Source organism: Dermacentor andersoni, chromosome 1, assembly GCF_023375885.2.
Source record: "Dermacentor andersoni chromosome 1, qqDerAnde1_hic_scaffold, whole genome shotgun sequence".
Classification (NCBI taxonomy): Eukaryota; Metazoa; Arthropoda; class Arachnida; order Ixodida; family Ixodidae; genus Dermacentor; species Dermacentor andersoni.
Window position 1 is genome coordinate 149,618,876 of NC_092814.1, and position 17,076 is coordinate 149,635,951.

At 44.9% G+C, this 17,076-nt stretch overlaps 1 protein-coding gene across 1 annotated transcript in view; it reads right to left on the bottom strand.

Moving 5' to 3' along the window:
* The window catches only part of LOC126544846 (lipid scramblase CLPTM1L), an 80,987-nt gene that overhangs the window by 29,951 nt on the left and 33,960 nt on the right, over nucleotides 1–17,076 (bottom strand). The window contains exon 10 of the mRNA XM_050192359.3: nucleotides 16,043–16,108. Within this exon, the coding sequence (XP_050048316.1) occupies nucleotides 16,043–16,108 (66 nt within the window). The remainder of the gene's footprint in view (nucleotides 1–16,042; nucleotides 16,109–17,076) is intronic.

A 17,076-nucleotide genomic window follows, 5' to 3' on the forward strand; every position in this document is an offset into this window, starting at 1 on the left:
GGGGGAAAAAAAAATACAAAAGGCAGGGTCTGTGACATATGCATCACGCGATCCTCGAGCTCTAGTATGAGAGAACGCAGGGAAGGAATTTCGCTTGCGGAGGCTAGACGGGGCAAGTGGAGAGAGTGCCCCTCTTGGCAGTGGCACTCGCCTCCTGAAGTCATGGGTTCACGGCACTGAAATATTGCTATCTCGGCTATTAAGAAACCAATTTGGGAAATTCTTGTGGTAGAACACTCCCTGGAGGGCACATAACAACTTCCAGTGTATAACCGAAATTTGCAATGTGGCCTGGTGAGGGGCCCTTTAAGGCATGCATATTTATGTAATGTCACATGCTATGACAACTTCTAATTACAAAGTTTCACCGCTGTGTGTAAACTCATGACCTTTTTACGAATTGCTATGTCAAATTAGACATAGGTAATTCTGTAATTAAGGGCTAAAGGTATAGTCGTTTATATCATTTTCATACATGATCTTTTCATGGGCATCAACATTTCAGTACAAGTTGTGTGCGGAAGATGATCCCTTTAAGGCTCACTAGGTGATATCAACCTGCTAAACTTAAAGGGACCCTAAAGTGATAGATTAATGCTCAAAAACAACTAAGATGTCCATACCATTAAGAACAGAACTTTAGTAAGTGAGAAATTGTGGTAAGTGTAGGACACAATTTGTTACTCAACAGGGACATTCTAGTACTATTAGCCTGATGACGTCGTGCTGCCTCATATAATTGTGCCACTAGTACTCAGCCACTAATAATATAAGCATCATTACATTGCTTTATAACAGAAAACAAAATAAGCTACTTGTACACTTATAGTTCATTCCAAGAAAGAAGAACTCACTGCTGCTACCCTCGATGAAGTTTCAAGTGCTCAAAAAGTTTAGTTTTCATTTGACCCCGTGCCATCCGCGCTCTCATAATTTGATAGTTTCGATCTGGGTGTCGAACTGGAAAGAGTACCAGTTTGGTCCTGGCTCAGGTTCCACATGCTCTGGTTCAGTTCTGGTTAGGAAAAAAAAATTTTACAACAGTTTGCAAACCAGTTCCCTATACTGGACTGGTTCGCAAACCATTTCGACCCAGTCAATTTTATTCTGCCTAATGCCGATATGCTGCATAGTGCTGTCGCCTTGTCTGCATGGTGCATGCACAAACTTTATCAAGAGGAGGCAGAAATTTATGTATGAATCACACTGATACAGGGGAAATTTCATGAGCATATTAAAGACACAGCTAATTACTGAGAATCCCTGCATCAATGCCAGGGTTGCGTAGCTTCCACACTCGTTAGTTTGACAGGAGCAGAGTCAATTAACTTTAGTTTTGCTCCAGGTTTTTACTACAGGAGCAGTGGTGAGCGAACGGTGGCATGTGATCTATGGTGTCAAAGACAGCGCAAATTCACATTGTATTACATAAATTACAACCTCAAAGTTTGAGCTTGTAGCAAAGAAAGAAGCCAGCATTTGACATTTTGCTCAGTGCTGCTTTTTTAGAAGCAAGTGAGGACATTCGTGCTTCTGAACGATGAGCAAGGATGATTTGTGCTGAACCATACATCGGTCTTGCTTGCGCCACCTGCACGTGGCGCGTAGTCTTGCTCTGGCTATGGGCGGACAAAGAAGTCGAAAGCACGTGCATTGTGCCCCATGAATGATTAAGTCAAAGAGCATTGTACTCTGCTTGGCTAAGCAACAAATGTGCATTGAATCATGGCACGTACGAAAAGCAGATTTCGTGTGCCATTCACAGGCGTGGTTACCGCTCACTTAGAAGGTGACAGCATTCATTAGAGACCACAGTGCTATGTTTACCATAAGTCATGCAGTTGAACCCTTTGATATCCCATGACATCCGTCTTTTCCACTCTCCGTGTTTATCTATATTGTTACAATGCATTTGGACAGGGCCGTGTGTACAAGAGGGAGATGAAGAGGAAGTGGTAGACTGTCTCCTGGAGCTGTGGCCTTTGTACCAGCCTGCACGATTACCACTAATATTTCCCAATGTAATTAGTTGTAAATACATTAGTGCATTGGGCTTACCCTTCGTAATATTTGGTGGAAGTGTGGGGTAACAACTCAGAACAGAGCTTCACAGTCGCCGCCACTTTGGTTCTTCACTAATGTCGCAAGAGACGGTGCCTAGTTTGGCAACGCGTGTGTTGACTGCGTCGACTGTCGTACTCAAGCATCCGCATGATCCAGGAACCTTCTGCGGCACCGATGGTGCACACGTCAACGACTGGCTGGAGATGTATGAGCAGGTGAGCAGTCACAACAAATGGGATTGCACAGTGATGCTGACCTACCTACATAATATTTTATTTGGCGGGAACTGCACGAGTGTGGTTTCAAAACCACACTGTGACTGGGATACTTTCAAGCAGAAGCTGCGAGATCTCTTCGGAAAACGACTGGGTCGGAAGATCGTTGCCATGAAAGAGTTGGCATCACGAGTTCACACGTCCACCGAAGGCTACGTCGCATATGTACAAGACGTGCTGGCACTCTGCCGTAAGGCTGACGCTGAAATGCCGGAGTCTGAAAAGTCGAGCATCTATTAAAAGGTATCACAGATGACGCCTTCAATTTACTAATTTGTAAGAACTGTACTTCGGTTAATGACATTATCACGGAGTGCGAGCGTTTCGAGCAGATGAAAAGTCATCGTATTTATCAGTCATTTGCATGAATTCCCAATACGGCTGCAACATCGTCCTGTGAAGACCGACAGGACTCTCCTTCGTGGCAGCAGCAGCCTTCAGAGCAGCTGACGAAGATCGTGCGCTGGGAGCTGGAAGTCATGTGTCCCGCAGCTTTGTACCCACTTGTCAACGATACATGCGCTCCTATCGTTCCCTTTGTTCAGGCTATTGTGCGCCAAGATAGCGCCAATGTCGGCTTGCAGTCAGTTTGCACCATGGCCAGTTCCCGGCCAACCGAATGTCCTTCACTCGTGCATGCTCAAAATCAATGGATCCCTCGAGGTTCTTGCAACATGGTGGAATGGCAAACACCGGATAACCGACCTATTTGTTTTAGTTGTCGCCGCGTTGGTCACGTCTCCTGATACTGTCACAACTGCCGGTCCTCTATGCCGTTCTCGAACAGCACTTGTCCAGATGGTGGTTTTCACCATATCCATCCGCAAGCCGAGCCGAAGTCGTCGCCTGTCATCCTGGTCACCCCAATCCTGTTGCCTGTCGCGATCATTATGACCTGGGCGCATACTTTCCGCCAAAGCCTCTCACTTTGCTGGCCAGACGCAATATAGTCAATGTGGAAGTTGATGGGGTACTATTTGTCCCAGCGCTTGTTGATACTGGAGCCCATACCTTGGTGATGAGCAACCGTCTTCGTTGCAGGTTGAAGAAAGTCCTTACACCTGCCGCATCTTGTGCTATCCGGGTCGCTGATGGAGCAACGCCCATTATCCTTGGCATGTGCACTGCCCAAATATGTTGCTGGTTTCAACACTTCCATTTTATTTGCTGTTCTGGAACGGTGTTCCCATGACTTGATCTTCATCCTCGACTTTTTATTAGACCATACAGCACTGATTGATTGCGCCGCTGACCTCCTTCAACTTGAGCTGCATATTCACTGCTGTGCTTCAAGATCAGCTGAGCTTTATTTATGTTCTGTAGACTTCGCACGGTTTCCACCTCAAGCATCCTTGTATTGCCTTTGATGTGCTTCCCAACTGTTCCTGATGGTGCTGACTCCTAATATTGCTGTTCCTGATGTGCTGACTTCTAATATCAATGTTCTCCTGCTACGCACAGTTGCCATTCCGCATACCATTGTGACTATCGCCGATAACTGCGTATTTCTTCCTGTTTTAAATTTTGGTTTAAGTACGGAAATTATTCTGAATGGCATGCGCTCGGCAATGCTTTTCCCATCGATGATTCCGCCATCTCTTTATTAGATGTTCCGTGCTCGTCTGCAGCCACCTGCTGTCCAATCAGTTCTGAAACGTCCAATCCCGGCATATTTTCGAAGATGATCGTTCAAGACTTGCTTCCTGAACAGGCTGCGGATCTTTGTCACGTCCTGGTGTCTTATTACGACGTCTTTGACTTTGAGGATCGCCCGCTGGGATACACTTGCGTTGTGACCCATAAGATTGACACCGGTGACGCTAGTCCTATCCGCCGACAACCTTATCGCGTGTCTCACGTAAAACGGCACATTATCCAAGCTGAAGTAAACAAGATGCTAATCAAAAGAGTAATTGAGCCCTCTTCGAGTCCTTGGGCATCACCAGTTGTCTTGGTGAAAAAGAAGGGTGGCAGCTGGCGATTTTGTGTCGATTATTGTCAACTGAACCAGGTCACGAAAAAGGACATGTACCCTCTCCCGTGGACTGATGACGCTTTTGACTGCCTTCACAGATCAAAACACTTCCTCTTAAATCGACCTCTGATCCGGTTATTGGCAGATTTCGGTTGATGAACTCAACCGTGAGGAGACCGCACTTGTTACACCAGACGGCCTTTACCATTTTGAGGTTATGCCTTTCGGACTTTGTAATGTCTCAGCAACTTTCGAAAAAATGATGGACTCTCTCCTTCGGTGCTATAAGTAGTCCACCTGCTTATATCTGGATGATGTCATCGTATTTTCCCCTACGTTTGACAGCCACCTCAATCGCTTGGCCGTTATTCTTGAAGTCTTTAGGGAGGCTGGCCTTCAACTTACCTCTTCTAAGTGCCATTTTGGACACTGCGAAGACAAAGTTCTTGGTCACCTTGTCGGCGCTGCCGGCATACATCCTGATCCTGATAAGATTCACACAGTCAAGAACTTTCCTGTACCCTGCTCAGCAAAAGATGTGCCAGCTTCATGGGCTTATCCTCCTATTTTCATGGGTTTGTTAAAAATTTTGCGGATATCGCCCGACCACTGACCGGCCTTCTCAAGAAGGACACGCCATTCTTTTGGGGCCATAAACAAGCCAACGCCTTTGACAACCTCATCCGCTTGTTAACAATGCCTCCGATATTATTCCACTTCGATCCATCTGCACCAACTCAAGTTCGCAAAGACGCCAGTGGCCATGGCACCAAATGTTACGAAGGGGAAGCCCGATGCACAAATGTATTTACAACTATTTACATGGATATCAAAGTACAACCTTCTCTGCTGAGGTGGCCATAGTCACCAACACATACCGATTGCCTATCCCCATTCTCGCACACAACGCAACTCATGAGTTGTAACAATCTGCTAGCAGGGGGCGCAGATTATAGTAGTTATTCAAACAATTGTGCAAACTACTGAGCACCCGTTGTTGCCTTATATGCTCAAACTGTTTTGTGCCGAACAACAAACCATTATTATTTTTTTTGGTTTAAGTTTGGTTCGGGTTCAGGCACGTTCTAAAAATATCGGTTCAGGTTCGGGTTCAGTTCTACCCAAAACTGCAGTTCAGATATGGTTTTCGGTTCAAGGGTCGGGCTCAGTTTGATTTGATATTGCGTGGTGCTGCGCTTGTTCTGCTGGATCGCAAACCTCATGCTAAATGCAAGCGACATATAGTGCAACGTCCATGTTGATGTCTGCAACACGAGCCAAAGTGTCCTTATTGGGGACGGCAATGAGACCCATGACAACGAGCCTTTGAAAATGATCGAAAGGTTCTGTGTTCAGCATAGGCATGTGCTTTGTTTTGGTCTTGTAACTGCAACTAAGGCAACAAACTGCACTGTCATCTTTGCCATAGTTCCATTCTTGGACAACCTTCCTCATTTTACGAAAAAATGAAAGAAAAAAATTCCACGTCATGTCATGCATATCCTGACATATGTCCATTTAAAGAAACAACCATGAAAGCATAACGACAATGAGCCATATCTAGTGGCCTAAGCTAGTAGACAACTTGGGTCATGCGATCGGCGAAAGAGGACAGACAGATGGACAGACAAAGTGCCAAAAATAGGCAAAGCATGCTTTGCAAAAAAAAAAAAAAAAAAAAAAAAAGTAGTGCAGGCTCTCAGGCGTCACACTGCCTTGTTCGTCACAGTTGATTTGAATTGCAGTATAGGAATGCCGCCTCTTCAGCCACTAATTTCTATTTAACGAAGTTGTTTTTTCGTACAAAACAAGTGCTACAAAGTTTCTGGAAGAGCATTTTAAGTTTATGCTCACTTAATATCTACCTTTAGAGTCTGTTTAAGAAAATTACCTGGTTATCTCATAAACAAGTGCATGCTCTTACTGGGTATAATATTCTACTAAAAAAGCAACAGGTGCATGGTAACCCCGAGTCATGTACTATGCCAAGCAACTCACTTTTTGATGCCACACTTAAAGCGCATACTTCAGATTACTATGCACCACTTCCATCTCTTCCCTAAGCACTACGTAGTACCTCAGCACTCATAGCCGTTGACTACTTCTTCATATCTTGTCTACATACTAGAGAAGCGTGAGTTCTGTGCGATGCTTTTAATAATCTGATCTGTTATCTCGCAGCTACACAGTGCACTTCAGCCTTCTCATCATCGATAAGCCAACGCGGACGTGACTTGGCTTCACTAAGGCCCACTGGTGGTGGTGCCTCTTATGCAGAGGCACCACCACTGTGGTACTGCCACTCAGACTGGACCCAACGAGTCGCAGAAATGCTGGACAAGTTTCCGACTTTACATATGCTTGATGCAGTAAAAGTGCATCAACTACAGTGACGCTATGTGCACTACTAACACAGGTCTTGATGCCAACAGCACACCTTATGTAATGAATGAATCGAGGAGATGCTCAACATCTTCCTATATTTTTGTACTAGCATAATGTTGCTTGTAACACTTGCCTAGTCGCCTAAGCTTGCAGCATTACTGCCTTTAAGCATACGAAGTTGTGAAATAATGTAATTTCTTTACTGTGAAGAAGTGAATACTGCAACAAAACATTTTAAAACAGAGTCTGTCACAACTTTTTTTATGGCATACCTGGTCACAATACCCGGTTATAACAATGGCATTTCCTTACCATTCTGATAGTGCTACAAGTGTCGTCTACAATGCTGTAAAAGACATGTACCTAATACAAATTCAAATATAATGTAAGAGGCAAAGTTGGGACCATGAAACAGAAATAACAAAATTCTCCCAGAACAATACAACAACAACAACAACAAGAAAAGAAGAACCGTACCCAAAGAGGAAGCAAATTTGATGTGCTATTATCCAGAAAGAACCTCATATTATATATTGAGATTTTACAGTACATGACAACACTAAAAGATCCTTGTGCTAAAGAAATGGGCAATTCCACGAAGATCAACACGGGTCTGAAACTTGATATTTTAGATTCCGCTGAATATTTAGTATTTTATGTACAATCACTCGGTATCATGAAAATGAACTTGTTTTTTTCGCAAATGGAAAATGGAAGAGGAAAAAATTACCAAGATTCTTCAGTGTGCAGGTGCTGTTTCCATGCACTGGGCATTCTTGCAAATTAACAACATAAAATACGAAATGTTGGTGCTACAAAGAATACATTTTTTGTGTAAAATGTACACGTAAAGAAGAGTCATCTGGTGTTCTTCGAAGCTTCTGTGAAAAATGGAAGTGTTTTTGAAAAAGTTATTAATTTGCAACAGTTTCTGAAAATTGCTACATTTCCAAATCTTTATCTCCTAAACCAATTCATGTAGCCTTATGAAATTAATGGGCTCTGAGAACTTATCTTGTTCAACAATTGTGCTGAATATTGTTGTTATATCACAAATCAACATTTTTACAATTTGCCTCAAATTTCTAGTTTGGACGAAAATGAGCACTATTTAAAAATCAAAATTTTAAAAATACCATTGTTAATTGTTTTCAATATCTCATAAAAAGCTGTTCATGGACACTGGGAAAAGTAGAATAAAAGACATGTTGCATTATTTTGTTTTTAATTACTAAGTAAGTGATAGAAATGAGAGCTTTGCAAGGATGCAGCAAGGTGCTGAGAAAGAGGGACATTGTAGGAGTTGAGGAAATCCCACCACTGGCGCCCCTTGTAGGAGTTGAGGACTTTGAGATGAAAAACTTGGGAGGTTTATTTTACATTATGTACAGTGAGAGTCAATTAACAGTCGTACAGTCATTACAGGCCGGCAGCAACTCGGACGCAACGGCCCGTCGCAAGAAGTTTGAGAGAGATGAATCAAGGGATGCTCTGGAATCCTCTAGAATGCTTTCGGTCTGCGTCTTTTAAGCCCTTCGATCTCTGGAAGACACGTCATGTTTGGCCAATGGGAGAGCCCGCTCAGGTGACGCCATTTTCGGCCAATGGTAGGCGCCCGTGCGGTGGTGTCACACCCGGCGGCTCCCTGCGGTCTTGCCTAGCTGACTTGCAATGCGTCGTCACAACGAGAGAACGGGGACGACGCTTGGGCCCCAATTGTCCGAGGGCCCTCTACCGATTACCGAGGGCCTTCTACTCCCGGCAGTATGGCCTCGCTGGCTTGCAAATGCCCTCTTCAAAGGCGGCCGGGGCGACGCTGCCAGGCCTTCCAGGTACATCACAGCCGTCTTGCTTCGGGACTCAGGTTACCTGGAACAGTGCCGGGCTATCCCTTCACTTTCTGGAAGAGTCAAGCAGTGAATAGCCCAACCGGCGGCGTACGAAGTGGGGGCCTTCAACTTGTTTGCCCGTGCGCGCCTCTGGAATGTGGCATCCGTGCTTCTGCGCTTCTCAATTAGCTGTGGTCTGGGGAACTCGAAGGGGGCTCAGAAAAAGGTCCCGTATCTAACAGCTCGTCCTCACCCCGGAAGATCTGAATGGCTGGTGAACTCAATTCGCTGGCCATGAGGAACGCTGAAAGAAGCTGCAGGGTACTGGGGTCGAGCCTCGTTCGACAACCTTCGGGATCCTGGGCCCTGGAGAACATACGTCAAACAAGCAAAACAACACAGCGCTGTACCACGTGTAAGCGCAGGCTCTTCACCCCTGACTCGCCAGGCTATTACTGAGTCAAAATGAACCCTGATCTTTTATTTCCCCAATTTTGACAAAGCAGTTCCAACCACCTTTCCAAACCGCTATCCATTTCTCCCCGAATGCCGACAAGACCAGAGTGCTATTGCTGTAGCAAAACAATGGGTCGTTGCCGTTGCAAACAAACAGTGAAAACAGCCGAACATAACTTAAGTGGCCTAACTACACGAACAGCATGTTTTCAACCTATCGCAGTGGCGTACTTAACGCACGTATTGGTGCCACTGAACAGTCTGGTCAACTTCACAAGTACGTAATAACAAGCGCGCTAGCCTTGTGGTCACTAAACAGAACGCGTACTTGCGTTGTAGGCAAACTTTTCATTACGCCTACTCACATGTCTTTCTCTAGTCCATACAGGACACGTACCTTAAACCAGAACTTAATATGCGTAACTTACGCACTCCGCAAAACCCTTTTAATAAAATGCGTCTCCTAATTACTCGTTCCACGCACGCTCACTAAAGAAGTCAGAATACGGCTGCCCTCAACACACACGAGCAACCCAGTCATAAACCTTCTGCTTCCTTCTGTCCACACAGGACATGCGCTAATGGAACTGAGAACGCTTCTCAGTGCAAATCATGCACTCTCTGAAAACTACACGGTTAACCTTAGAAAATAAAAAAACGCTTATAAAAAAAAAGAAGGTTAACTAAAACACACGCGCGTTACGATAGGCCTCTCACCGATAACCTTGACCCTCAGGTTACTCACACACAAAAAAAAGAAAGCCTCGCGATACTACATGTTTACAAAAAAACGGGTCTTTCAAATCTCGAGCTTCTCAAACAAAACATAAACAAAGCTCAAACCTTACATATTAAAAGAAACTTAAATCGCGAAAATTATCAGAGTGATAAAAAAATAAAACCAAACAGAACGTTTTACTTCTACGGAAGCTCTGTTTGCCTCCCGTTCCAAACGTTTTCGACTGACTCACTTTTGAGCCGTACTCGAGGTGGTCGCGGTCGGAAAGCTACTCTGGCTACGGAGGAACGACAAAAGGGCTGACTCACTATCAGCTCCCCCAATTTGCGTCCTGGCGCCCCGTTTTCATCATGACCTTGATTGACCGCGTCGCTACTCCACACCTGGTCTCGTCTTGCCAGCTTGCGCTTCTTCGTACTGCACGCTGAGCTTTGAAAAGAACGACGGAACGACGAGGAATTTAACTGCCCCGTGCCCTTTCTCCGCGTCCGTGCAGAACATGCTTCACGGTCCCCCTTTGACCGGTGGCTCGAACGTTTATGATGCGTCAACATCGTCAGTGACGACCGCACCTTTCTTTTCCTCGCGCCCTGCCCTTTTGGGTCTCTCGCCGTCGTTGGCAGCGCTACATTAGTCACCGCATTCCTATCCTTAGGGCGCTTCTTTCTGCGGCGCTTTCTCTGGGAATTCCCTTTTATGTCACCTTCTGGCGCCTCATGCTGGCTGTTACACATCTCATCGGCCCGGATCGGTCTCTTACCCGCACAGTCTGATTGATTTACATTTAAATCTACTCTCACTTTGCCTCGACTGGCGGACAGCTCAACCGACTCTTGAACAATGAAGCAGGCTTTACTCGAGTTATGCAACTCGCACTCTTGCGAACTGCCCTCTACTGCATTGCCCAGCTCACGCTGTGCATCGGCACACAGCCCGTCGGTATCGATCGCTGTCTCACGCGCACAGTCCGAATGGTTCCTAATTAAATCATCCATCTCTAGGCTACCTAGACTGGCGGAGAGCCGCACCGATCCCTGAACAATGCAGTTGTTCTCTCGTGAGCTACGGAGCTCGCCACCCCGAGAACTATTCTCAACTGCATCGTCCAGCTCGCACTTCACTTCTGCACGCAGATCTGGCCTGACATGGGTGCTCGTGTCTATCGGGTCAGAAGTACCCTTTTCTTCGCCAGCAACCTCGCTAACATTACAAGCGACGCACACGCGTGGTAACTGTGCCAATTTGTTCGCAGCTGGCCTAGCTGTCTCTACAGTCATCTGTTGGCACAGCACCTCGTGGCTCTCACTCTGGCCTTTAACGGCCTCTGTTGCCACTAAGGCATCGTTAGCGGCTAGTCCTTTCCGTTCACCTATGAACGTGCAGCCAACCTCACAGGCACTACTTTTCTCGTCGGCTCTTGGTGAAAATCTGCTAAACACTCTCATTCTTGTGCTCTGTACTGCCTACAGAATTTTCAGACAGCCGTTGTCTCTGTGCCATTAACTGATCACAATACTGTATCTCTTTTAACAATGCTGCCTTCTCTCTCTGGTACTTTTGCTCACGCTCACACTTACGTTCCTGATACTCACGTTCGCGTTCATTCTCACGTTCGTGACGCTCACACCTAAGAGTAAGTTCTTGAAGCTCACGCTTCCGTTCATTCTCGCGATCTTGACGCTTACGCTCACTCTTACGTTCACGACGCTCACGCACACGTTCACGATGCTCCCGCTCCCGTGGTTCTTGTATCACCTCCCAAGCAAGCTCAATGCTTTTATCATCATTGCCACTATCTTTAATCGCCTTTATGATAGCTGGCGTTTTCATCTGTTCGTCCGCCTCAACTCCCAAATCGTCGCACACCAACAAGTCTAACCTCGTCAACCTTCTAAGATCCATGGCTGCTGCCCCGACTGGTAGTTAGAACTGTTTTCCTTAATTAATTTGTGCAAACACACAATGCAACAAATTCCCGATTCCCAGAACTATCGAAATGAACACACAACATTTGAGTCTGGCGAATCAAAAGGAAAAAAACCACACGCTCACTTACGGTTGCAGCACCCTGCCATCCGGTCCATTTGTCTGCTGTTCCCGGTTCCACAGGACTCCCTGGGTCGAAGGCTCGCTCTTCTTCGCTACTCCCAGTTCCTTAGGACCTCTTTCGACGAAGGCTCTCTCTTCTTCGCTCTTCCCGGTTTCTCGCGACTCCTTTGGACGAAGGCTCTTTTTCGCTGTTCCGGGTTCCTCAGGATTTCTCCCGACGAAGATTGATCCGTAGCGCTGCCACCAGCTGTTGCATTTGGGGGCGATCCCACCGCTAGCAACCAGTTGTAGGAGTTGGAGGAGATCCCACCGCTGGCGCCTGTTGTAGGTGTTGGAGGAAATCCGACCGCTGGCGCCAGTTGAAGGAGTTGAGGAGGACGTCGAGATGAAGCACTTGGGAGGTTTATTTTACATTATGTACAGTGAGAGTCAATTAACAGTCGTACAGTCATTACGGGCCGGCAGCAACTCGGAAGCTGCGGCCCGCCGCAAGAAGTTCGAGAGAGATGAATCAAGGGATGCTCTGGAATCCTCTAGAATGCTCTCGGTCTGCGTCTTTTAAGCCCTTCGATCTCTGGAAGACACGTCACGTTTGGCCAATGGGAGAGCCCGCTCAGGTGACGCCATTTTCGGCCAATGGTAGGCGCCCGTGCGGTGGTGTCACACCCGGCGGCTCCCTGCGGTCTTGCCTTGCTGACTTGCAATGCGTCGTCACAACGAGAGAACGGGGACGACGCTTGGGCCCCAATTGTCCGAGGGCCCTCTACCAATTACCGAGGGCCTTCTACTCCCGGCGGTATGGCCTCGCTGGCTTGCAAATGCCCTCTTCAAAGGCGGCCGGGGCGACGCTGCCAGGCCTTCCCGGTAGATCACAGCCGTCTTGCTTCGGGACTCAGGTCACCTGGAACAGTGCCTGAGTCCTTTCTGGAAGAGTCAAGCATTGAATAGCCCAACCGGCGGCGTACGAAGTGGGGGCCTTCAACTTGTTTGCCCGTGCGCGCCTCTGGAATGTGGCATCCGTGCTTCTGCGCTTCTCAATTAGCTGTGGTGCGATTTGATGTGGTCTGGGGAACTCGAAGGGGGCTCAGAAAAAGGTCCCGTATCTAACAACATTGGGATAAAAAAAACATGGATCTGCCTCTGACTTGCGTAATGTTGACCATGATTGTGACAAAAGGCAGTTTTGGTAAACTAGAATTACGATTTCAAGCATGGCGTTCTATAATGTCTAACTTTCTGACGTAAATTCGAACATTGAGGCCTCTCCTTGGCCGTCGTTCATGCCCCTATTTTGTTTATGCTTTCAGATGAGGCTGTTGTAACAATCGTCTGTTTTCAAAGAGTTTGTAGAGTGTACTAGAATGGGTAGTTGTCGCACACCCTGTGAACGAGGCGCCAATACCGGGCCAAATTCCAAAGCCGACGAAAGCACATACAATTAAGAGGCCTTCTGGTACATCAGCGATCGTTGGTTGTGGCCCAGAGACCGAGTCAGAGCCCAGAGTTGGCAAAACTCAACAAAATACATTTTTCAAATAAGGCAGTTACATTCACACATGCACACTTCGGCTAGGCACATCACAATGCCATTCAGATGGGTATTAACAACACGCTAACAACTACAAGCACTAAGAGTTCAACACATACAGTACAGAATGAATAGGAGCACCAAGTGTCCATTCGTATTCACCCGTGTTGATATTGAGCCAGATGTCCTCAGCGTAGCTCGAGGCAAATCTTGAAGAAGGAACTTCTTTCGGAAATGCGGACGCTCGAGAAACTTCTTGGCCAGGTTGTCGGGGAGTCCCTTTCCTCTGCAGATGGTCGGTCTACGCGTCGCATCTCTTTACTTGCGCGTTCTCCCGTCTGATCTGATCTGATTCCAGCACGGCGCTTTTATAGCCTCCGCCGGCATTTCTCGAATTTTTTGACAGAGTCGTGCTCCCAGAGCATGAACAAAGCCTGTAAATCTTCTACAGGTTTCTCGCGTTTTCAGGCGCGGCCACTGAAAAACGTCTTTGAGGAGGGTGGTGAAACCTTTGTCGACGCATGCTCGGGCTGTCACCTTCCTCCTTCTAGCTCTACTTGCCATGTGTCGATACCTGAGGGTGTTTTGGCGTGTGCCCTCTCCCCTCTCTTTTTCGAGTATCATGTAGAAGTTTCCAGTGGCCGTTGATCGTGTCGGTTGTCCGTAGCGTATGCGCTCTCTCCCTCTGTTGACACGCGTCATGGGGCCGGCGCGTCTCCTTTGCTAGTTTGGGTAATATGCGGCGCACACTTTGATTATGCGCACTTTTGTGACAGTAGTGGATGCGGAAAATACCGCCATTACTGCAGCGCTTCCTAAACTAAGGATGTGTTCTCCTCAGCAAGCTATCATCCTTTTGGATTCATCAGCGATGCTCCAACAACTATCTCGTGCATTGTCTACTAGCAAGTTCAGCTGACAGTCATCAATGTTGGTTAAGGAGCTCAGCAATAGCCGTTTTAGTGTGAAGTTTCAGTATGTACCATCATATGTTGGATATACAGGCAATGACCACAGCAGATGCTCTCGCATCTAAAGAGTCAAAAGTGCTGAAATTAAGAGTGCCACTGAATCACCCCTTACGTAAATATAATGCATTTCTCGAGTTGAATGTCACCTCACAACCCATGCATGGTTCAAGAAATCCACCATGCAGAAGGTATACACTGTTTCATAGAGTAAGAACCAGCTTTGCGAACACCTCAGCATGGGCCTTGAATTAAGGTTGGACAAGCTTCTCCGCTCTGCATTGACTGACGGAATTGGTGACACAGAACAGTTCATCTGGTCCTGCCAATACTTCAATGAAAAAAAAGAAATGCTCTACTTGAGACTTTGCAAAGTAGAGAATTTCTTCACAACTGCGTGGAACAGGTGGTGTTTCCCAAAGAACCCAAGTTTCTGAGAGCGGAAGTGTCGTGCCTCTTTCTAGCTTCTATAAGGAAATGTGAACTTTCCGACAAGTGGTGATCATTCTTAGGGACTGTGAATTTTTCGCTGTGTAGTAATCGAATAGCTTCCTTCTTTCTTTTTAAATAGGCAATAGGGTTGAGCAATCACTGGCACTGTGTGCCAGCTAACCCTGCCCTAACCACCACCATGACCACCACCAACACCACATTTTAGGTTATATAGCAACTTTTCTGACTGAGCCATGGCCAGTACAACATTTCTAGATATTTTACCGAACGTAAATTTTCTGTTACTTGTGTACATGCCCAGGAAGTTCCCCATTAAAGTCCCCAGCAAACAAGGAAATATAAACGAATATTAACAGAAATAACAAATTATCTATGCTCAAGCTATGCATATTTTCTGTTAAATAAAATGAGCCAATCAGAGGTTGTTCTATTGATGGTATATTTATTCGTATGCAAGCAAATAAGGATTGTATTAAACACACTTTCATACTTAAGTATTAATCATAAGGTCAAAACTGCCTTTGTGTTGCAATCATGGTCAACTTTAGGCAAGCCAGAGGCATATGCATGTTTTTTTTTTTTTTTTGTCTCAATGTCTTTTTTTCTTAGCACCTTGCTGCATCCTGGCAAAGCTCTCATTTCTATTATCTATATGGTCATTCCAAACAAAATAATGCCACATGTCTTTTAATGTACTTTTTCCAGTGTCTGTAAATAGTTTACGAGATTTTGAGAAAAATTGACGGTTATTTTTTTTTACTTTGATTTTTAAATAGTGTTCATTTTCGTCAAAACTGGAAATTTTAGGAAAGTTGTAAAAATGTTGATTTGTGATACAACAATATTCAGCATAACTGTTCAATAGGATAAGTTCTCACAGCTCATTAAGTTTCATAAGGCTATATGCATTGGTTTAGGAGATAAAAATTCATAAATGTAGCAACTTTTGAAAACAGTTGCAAATTAAGAAATATTTCAAAGACTGTTCCGTTTTGCACAGAAGTCTCGAACTAGGCTTTTAGACAAAACAAAAAAAAAAAAAAAAAAAAAGGAATGCATTCTTTGTAGTCGTAATGTCCTGTATTTTATGTTCTGAATTTGTGAGAATGCCCGATGCATGAAAATGGCACCTGCACATTGAAGAACTTGAGTATTTTTCTCCTCTTAATTATCTATTTGCCAAAGAAATCAAGTTTACTTTCGTGACACCGAGTGATATGTGCATAAAATACAATATATTCAATGGAATCTAAAATACTAAGTTTCGGACTCGTGTTGATATCTCATGCAATTAGCCACATAAGAGATGTCAAAAACAAACCTCAATTTGAGGTCTCCAGCTCGTCCACTGCACTGTCATCTTAAAAGCCTTGGTCACTTTCCAGACCTGTAACAAAAATGAGAGAAAAAACTGGGTAACCTTTGGAATGTTTACATGAGTCAAAGTGCTGTGACAGCTCGTAATGAAAGCACAATGAACACAAACTGCATTACTAAGAGTATGTAAAAATTTCTTGATACACACTCAAACAATGTCACATCAATGCATGCTGTCCATACCTTGCCTGTAGCACTACAAATTGACTAGGCACTTATCCTAAACGAGTTTAACAAGATGACTAATGATTGCACTAAGAAATACAAGCTTATGCCCTCTTGTGTAATGTAAACTGTGTATAAGGAACACCATGAAGATAATTTGAGGATGATACTATGATTCTTAATGAGACAGATTGTTGCAATAATTCCTATATGAGAATGTAGTCACCAAGGAGAAGAAAACTCAGTGATACAACAATTTATTACATGTTTGTAATACTTATAGATGTTCAGAAAGAAAGGGTAGAGCGATGCAAGTGAGAACAGTTCTGATTGATTCCATTGCAGGATAGCTGGAGAGGCACCAATTGCTGATCAAATGCAGAGGTCAGACAACTTCTGTTCCATAATTTCCAGCAATTCAATAAGAAAGCCTTGCTTTTAGGCACCCAGTATATGAATTTCTCGCCTCTATTTAGGCAAAGCAATTTATTATTTGACCAGTACTACCCCACTTGCATCCCTTTAAAACAAATGCAGTGCCGTACTATCTCACTTTTCTTCAACAAATATACAACATTCTACATGCATCCCATGATATACTGCTCCCTTTTTTTAATTACTATCATTTTCGTGGTGCAACAGATTATTTAAAGGAGATGCTTGTCATTTACAAGCCTCTGAACTTACCAGACGTCAAGTTCTGAATAGCATTACATGCATTTATGAAATATTGTAGATAAACTTCATTTTTAATAAAGCGGACTCCACAGAAACTTTATATAGAATTTTCTTTGGAAATGAAAAAAAATATTT